This window comes from Camellia sinensis, chromosome 10 (assembly GCF_055761805.1).
Source record: "Camellia sinensis isolate YWXY chromosome 10, ASM5576180v1, whole genome shotgun sequence".
NCBI classification, from domain to species: Eukaryota; Viridiplantae; Streptophyta; class Magnoliopsida; order Ericales; family Theaceae; genus Camellia; species Camellia sinensis.
Genome location: NC_138970.1, coordinates 6,483,438 through 6,491,044, shown reverse-complemented (window position 1 = coordinate 6,491,044; position 7,607 = coordinate 6,483,438). Strand labels below are relative to the sequence as shown.

Sequence of the window (7,607 nt, the reverse complement as noted above, 5' to 3'; positions counted from 1 at the left end):
CCAGACTTGAAGATCCAAGATAATAAACCAAATCAGCTTCACCAACCAACCGAATAAGCACACTAATAATGCTTCAAAGAACTGAAAAACGAAGCAAAGAGAACTTCCGAAGATCAGCCGAAAAATAGCACTAACTCACCCAATTTGATTCCACTAAATATGATGTACCACGGCTACTACACAAAGGAAAAAATGCTGTTTGTTCTTATTTTTTCTTGAAAAACACAAAACAATCTCAATATATATTATTAAATCTTGGATTTGTTTTAACAAAATCCTAATTGTTACCGAACTGAATTAGGTTTCTAAAAATTAGATATAATATATAAAAATATATTATAACTAATACCAAACCAAATTAAACTCTTTTAATAAACCAATTGGGTCTCAAACTCCAATAAGGACATATATCCAACAATTCTCTCCCTATCGACTTAGGTGGAGATATCAGCCATACCCGCCAAAGTTCGACACTTTAAATGGTTGTCCCTCGACAAAGTCTTACTCAACATATTCGAAATATTATCATCTGTGTGAACCTTTTCGAGTTGCAACAATTTCGAATCTAACATATCACGAATCCAGTGGTATCTCACATCAATGTGTTTCGATCTCGAATGAAAAGTAGAATTTTTACTAAGTGAATAGCACTTGGACTATCACAATAAAGTACATACTTTGTTGCTTCAAACCCAAGTCTTGCAAAAATTTCTTCAACCATAACTCTTCTTTGCAAGCTTCCGTAATGGCAATAAATTCAGCTTCGGTAGTTAAGCGAGCAACACATTTTTGTAATTTAGATTGCCATGCCATAGCTCCCCATGCAAAAGTCATCAAATACCCCAAAGCAGATTTCCTAGAATCAACATCGCCGGCCATGTCAAAATCTGTGAACCCATCAAGCATCGGCTTACCATCCCCAAAACACAAACACATCTTCGAAGTCCCTCGAAGATACCTTAGAATCCATTTTACCGCTGCCCAATGTTCTTTACCCGGATTAGAGAGAAACCGACTCACCACACCAACGGCGTGAGCAATATCCGGCCTTGTACAAACCATGGCGTACATCAAAGAACCAACTGCTGAAGCATAAGGAATTTTCAACATCTCTTCCTTGTCTTTCTCACTTGTCGGACATTGATTCGAACTAAGCTTGAAGTGACCTGCAAGTGGATAACCAACCGGCTTTGCTTTATTCATGTTGAACCTCTCAAGAACTTTCTCAATGTAACTTTCTTGAGACAACCAAATCAGCCCCTCTTTGCGATCACGAACAATTTTCATACCAAGTATTTGCTTTGTTGGTCCTAAATCTTTCATAGCAAAAGACTTGCTCAACTTCAATTTCAACCTATTTATCATGGTAGAATCTTGACCCACAATTAACATGTCATCAACATAAAGCAAAAGAATAATAAATTTACCATTCGGAAAATTTTTCACAAACACACAATGGTCTGAAGTGGTTTTAGAAAAACCATTATTCATCATAAAAGAGTCAAATTTTTTGTACCATTGCCGCGAGGCTTGCTTGAAGCCATACAAACTTTTCTTCAATTTGTAAAAAAATTTATCTTTCCCTTTCTCTACAAAACCTTCCGGTTGCTCCATGTAAATTTCTTCTTCAAGATCACCATGAAGAAATGCGGTCTTCACATCAAGTTGCTCAACTTCAAGGTTCATATTGCAGCCATGCAAAGTACAATCCGAATAGAAGACATCTTCACAACTGGCGAGAAAATTTCATCAAAATCAATACCTTTCTTTTGCCCAAAGCCTTTCACAACAAAACGTGCTTTGTATCTCAATTTTTTGCCATCATTCTTCAATTTGAAGACCCACTTATTTTTCAAAATTTTCCTCCCCTTAGGCAACTTCACTAAATCATAGGTGTGATTTTCAAGTAAGGGATTCATCTCCTCTTCCATGGCTTTTTTCCAATCACCTTTCTTTGCATGCTCAATTGCTTCTTGGTAGCTCTCGGGCTCCCCTTGATCAGAAATCAACACAAACTCATTGGGAGGATACTTTCTTGAAGGTTGTCGGTCCCTTGTAGATTTTCTCAACTCAAGTTGTGGTGGCGGTTCTTGAGTTGGATGCTCTTCTTCAATTTCTGGCTCAACTTCATTAGAATTAGCATATTCCTCTACATCTTCAATGGGTGGCTGCACATCTCCCCCATTTTCATCATTAACTGAAGATGAAGGAGATGGATCCATGTCAATGAGATCACTACTTTTTGGCTCCGGTTGATCACCTTTGCCAAAATCTTCAATTGTTTGGTTTTCAAGAAACACAACATCACGGCTTCGAATAACTTTCTTGTCGACCGGATCCCACAATCTATACCCGAATTCATCATGCCCATAGCCAAGAAAAATACATTGTCTTGACTTACTATCAAGCTTGGACCTCTCATCCTTTGGAATGTGAACAAAAGCTCGGCAACCAAACACTCTCAAGTGCTCATAAGACACATCTTTACCTGTCCAAACTCTTTCAGAAACATTACCATTCAAAGGATAGGAAGGAGACAAATTGATCACGTCAACCGCTGTTTTCATTACTTCACCCCAAAAGGATCTTGGCAATTTAGCTTGTGAAAGCAAACACCTTGTTCTTTCCACAATGGTGCGGTTCATCCTCTCGGCAATGCCATTTTGTTGAGGAGTCTTCTTAACTGTCTTTTGGTGCTGAATACCTTGCCTGCAACAATACTCATCAAATGGCCCAATGTATTCACTACCATTATCTGATCGGATGCACTTCAATTTCTGCCCCGTTTCTCTTTCAACCATGGCCTGAAAATGCTTAAATACTTCTAGAACTTGATCTTTAGTTTTTAGTAGAAAAGTCCAAACATTCCTTGAATAATCATCAATGAAAGTAACAAAATAAAGTGCACAACTATATGTTCTAACTTTCAAAGGACCACAAACATCCAAATGAATCAACTCTAACACATTTTCTTTTCTAGAAGCAATATTTTTATGAAAAGAAACTCTATGTTGTTTACCCGCCAAACAATGAACACAAATTTTAAGATGTGTACCTTTCAAACCGGGTAGAAGCTCTTTCTTGAACAAAACTTGTAGCCCCTTTTCACTCATATGGCCAAGCTGCTTGTGCCACAATTCGGTAGAAGTATTATCTTGAAGTGCATTGACAACACCTTTACAAATTTTTCCATACATCGAATAAAGTGTATGAGTCTTCTTGCACTTAGCCACCACCAAAGAACCCTTTATGAGCTTCCATATTCCATCACCAAATTTGTTGTTGAAGCCTTCATCACCTAGCTTCCCAGTAGAGATCAAATTGAGGCGAATGTCAGGAACATGCCTCACATCTTTAAGCAACAACTTGCAGCCCAAATTTGTTTCCAAGCAAACATCACCCATGCCGATAATCTTGGACAAACCTTCATTACCCATTCGAACAGAACCATAATCTCCTTTGGCGTAGGTAGTGAAGAAATCAACTCGAGAAGTCACATGAAAAGAAGCACCGGAATCAATCACCCAATTGCTCTCTTGGTCCACAAAATTGATACAATCATCTTCACAAACAACCATAAGATTATCGGTAGTAACTGTCGTTGTGTCTTCTTACTTCTTATCTACACTTTTGTCACGCCTTTTCTCCTTGTTCTTGAGCTTTCGGCAATCTCGCTTCCTGTGCCCTTTCTCATGGCAATAATAGCACTCAATGTCTTTCTTTAAAAAAGAACCATCTTTTGATTTGTCACGGCTTTGATCACAACCATGAGGAGTCTTACTCCTCCCCCTTGTTTTGCTTCGGCCTCTTATAACGAATGCTTCCGAATGAGAGGAACCGACTGATTTTCTTCTAGTTTCTTCATTCAACAGGCTACTAGTGACTTGGCCCATTGTGACAATTCCATCGGGCGCCGAATTACTAACGATCATAACCAAAGTCTCCCAACTTTCGGGCAAAAAACTAAGTAGCATCAAGGCCTGTAACTCATCATCTTTCATACCCTCGGGTTTGCCAGAATCACCCTCGATGGGCCCATATAAATCTATACAAAATAATAGGTCCTCCATTTTAGTTTTTCAAGTTACCTAATTGCTTCCATTGAAGCAAGACATACGACCCATATTCCCCTCCATTGATTTACACAAATAAATAAACTCAAATAAATCGTAAGCTCTGATACCAGTTGTTAGGGAAAATATGTGATTCCCTACAAGAAAATCAATCAAATGGGAATAAAAACTAATGGAAAAATTAAATCAAAAGCAACACAAGAATTTTTATGTAGTTCCCTCAATGTGAGATACGTCCACGGGATCGAAATCTGATTCCACTATTAACCGAAGAGTTTTCAAACAATTACAAACGAGACACCAATGGTCTCACAAAACCACCCTTAGGTGAATTCCAAATAATCACAAATAAACAAAGAAGAAAGACCTCACCAAATAGATGAATCAAAATCTTCAAAACCAGAGTTGAAGATCCAAAATAATAGATCAAATCAGCTTCACCAACCAATCGAATAAGCATACTGATAATGCTTCAAAGAATCGAAAAACGAAGCAAAGAGAACTTCCAAAGATCAACCGAAAAGCAGCACTAACTCACCCAATATGATTCCACCAAATATGATGTACCACGGCTGCTACACAAAGGAAAAAAGGCTGCTTCTTGTTATTTTTTCTTGAAAAACACAAAACAATCTCAATATATATTATTAAATCTTGGATTTGTTTTAACAAAATCCTAATCGTTACTGAACTGAATTAGGTCTCTAAAAATTAGATATAATATATAAAAATATATTATAATTAATATTAAACAAAATTAAACTTTTTTAATAAATCAATTAGATTTCAAACTCCAATAAAGAGATATACCTAACAATTCTCAAACGAAACCTTAGTGTAGCATATTTGGCAACTATCAATTAGTCCCTTAAAAGTTGTGCAATTTTTTAACGTGACCCTCAAATTTTCGAATGAGGGGTTCTTACTGTAAGGCCTTACTCTGTACTTTTTTTAAAAAAAAATAATTTTAACTATGTATATTATATGTTATAGATTCAGCCAGTACATCCTAATCAAATCAAACCGTCCCATCAAATATGTGCAGCTCTCTGTATACCTAAGACAATCTTCAACGGCTCATTAAATTTTGTATTGGATTTAAAATTTAATGAAAAAGTCACTTTTTAGAGCTCCAATAGTTTCATTAAATTGGTATCAAAATGAGAATGAAATAAAAAATTCATCAAAGTGAAAACAGGCTCCAGATTTCACCATTTCACTGTGCGTTATTGTTGGGGTGGGCCAATCGGTCACCCAACCGGTTGTCCGGCCGGTTGACCCACCGGTCGACCGGTTCCTTTCAAATAGGTAGGTTCAAACAGATCAAAAAAGGTTCAAACAGGTAAAAAAAAAAATTTGTCCTTACCGGTCGACCTTTCTCTTTTGATACACGATTGGAGCAAGCCCTATCAAATTGAAAAAATTAACTTTTTTTTACTCAAATTTAGTGAAAAATTTAATTTACCGTTGGAGATGCTCGAAGACTACCATTGAAAGCTTATATTCAGGTCTCACATGCACATCAACTCTTTTGCTAAAAAAACCAAAAATAAGAACAAAACCAAAGAATGTTAAAAAAAAAGAGAACAAAAACAAAGAAGTTTGAGACACTAGAGAGAGAGAGAGAAAATGGAGATTCAACACTTTAGCCATGAGCATCCATTAATCTTTACAGAAGCGCATGACAAGGACAACGAGAACGGCGACAATGCAAGGAAGTTAAATGCAAGGGGTGTCTGGAACTCCTATCGGGGGGTCCTTCCTACACTTGCCGTATCAATGAGTGCAACTTTAAGTTGCACAAATCATGTGCAGAACTATCTCGACAGACCCACCACCCCGAACACCCTCTTACCCTCTCTGGGGTTCCTGCAGAATATCGATTGGCTCGCAGATGCTACGCCTGTAAACATTTTTCTATGGGATTCGCCTACACTTGTTCAGTCTGCAAGTTTAATATCGACATAATATGTTCTCAAAAGTCGCAAACTATCAAGCATACAAAACATCAACATCCTTTGACCACTATGCGAACAGCCTTGTTCTTGTGTGATGCTTGCGGGCTCGAACATGAAGGCGTCTCCTATTTATCCAGCACCTGTAAATTCTGGATCAACCAAAGTTGTGCTTCGCCGCCAGACACTGTCAAACACGTTGATCACGATCACCCTCTCACAATCTGCTACTCTTTTCCTCAGGAATATTATGACTTCGTGACTCGTTGTGACATTTGCTCTGAGAACCTCAACAAAACTTACTGGACTTATTTTTGCGCGAAATGCAGATACTTTGCCCACTTGAATTGTACAACTGCTGCAACTGCAACATCACAAGAAGAGCAATTCGGGTTGGTTTGGCTGGCCCCCTTCTGTATTGTTTTCTGATTTCATGTTCCTTGTTGCTTCTATTGTTCTTCTTCTTCTTCTTATAATTATATCATTCAAACATTTCTGTCTGTTGATTGAACTGGTTTGGCAAATGTTAAAGAAATTGTTTTATTGTTATTGAGAAAGTTCATTTGGGCCATAACAAGAGAACTAAAGAGAACTAAAGAGCCATAACAAGAGAACTAAAGAGCTCAACCATTTTAGTCATGAGCACCCACTAGTCCTTTTCGACACACAAATTACTGATGAATTTTGCTCTGAAAGTAACAAGCCTTCTCTCCCAAACGAGACAGAGAATACCAAGGCCTGCAATGCATGTGTGCAACCCATCTCAGCTCCATTTTACCATTGTGCTCAATGCAAGTTCTTTTTGCATCAAAGTTGTGCCGAGTTACCCCTAGAGGTGAGACACTCATCTCACCTAGAACACCCGCTCACTCTCCTTGCACGCCATCCTTTTAAGTTTGGGCTCTTCCGGTGTGAAGGCTGTGGACTTTACTGCAATGGATTCACCTACAATTGCAGCACTTGCAAATTCTACCTCAATGTCAGGTGTGGTTCTTTACCGGGTGCTATCATACACGAAGCTCACAGGCACCCACTCATCCTAACCAAAAAAAGGGATTCGTGGTGCAATGCTTGTCATGTTTACCATTCTAACTTGTCATTTGGATGTGAAACTTGCAATTTCAACCTCGACAGCTCTTGTGCTGTGTTGCCGCGTACAATTAGGCACAGATATGATGAAGAACACCCATTTGTCCTACACTATTTCCCAGTGAAAGACCATATGGCTGAGTATTACTGTGAAATTTGTTGTAATGAACTAAACCCAAAACAGTGGTTCTATCACTGTGATGAATGTGATCTGTCTAATCATGCTGGGTGCATGACTAGTCTTTATGATAGATTTGCAAATATCAAGTTTGGGGAAACCATTGAAGTTGATGATCACTCTCACCTTCTCACTTTTGTGCTAAAGACTAAAGGCGACGCTCAGTGCAATTACTGTCCTGGATCTATAAACCTATACCCACCCCTTGCCTTTGAATGTGCAGAGTGTGATTTCAAGGTGCACTTCAAATGTGCTGAGACAAAAGTTTTTTTCAAGTAGGTTTTTTGGTTCTTTATTATTTTTATTTTTTTT

The 7,607-nt window shown here is 38.1% G+C and overlaps 1 protein-coding gene across 1 annotated transcript; it reads left to right on the top strand.

Moving 5' to 3' along the window:
• The first annotated feature begins 6,100 nt into the window (after positions 1-6,100).
• LOC145800107 (uncharacterized) lies at positions 6,101-7,574 on the top strand. The gene is made up of 2 exons (XM_082889751.1): positions 6,101-6,420; positions 6,986-7,574. The coding sequence occupies exons 1-2, from the start codon at positions 6,101-6,103 to the stop codon at positions 7,572-7,574; spliced, it is 909 nt and encodes a 302-aa protein (XP_082745877.1).
• Positions 7,575-7,607: the final 33 nt, after the last annotated feature.

Bases quoted from the DNA above. Each gene is read 5' to 3' on its own strand.
- LOC145800107 (XM_082889751.1), top strand. From the start codon at position 6,101: ATGCGAACAGCCTTGTTCTTGTGTGATGCTTGCGGGCTCGAACATGAA. The intron at 6,421-6,985 runs GTTGGTTTGGCT...CTACAATTGCAG, and splicing joins TCACAAGAAGAGCAATTCGG to CACTTGCAAATTCTACCTCA.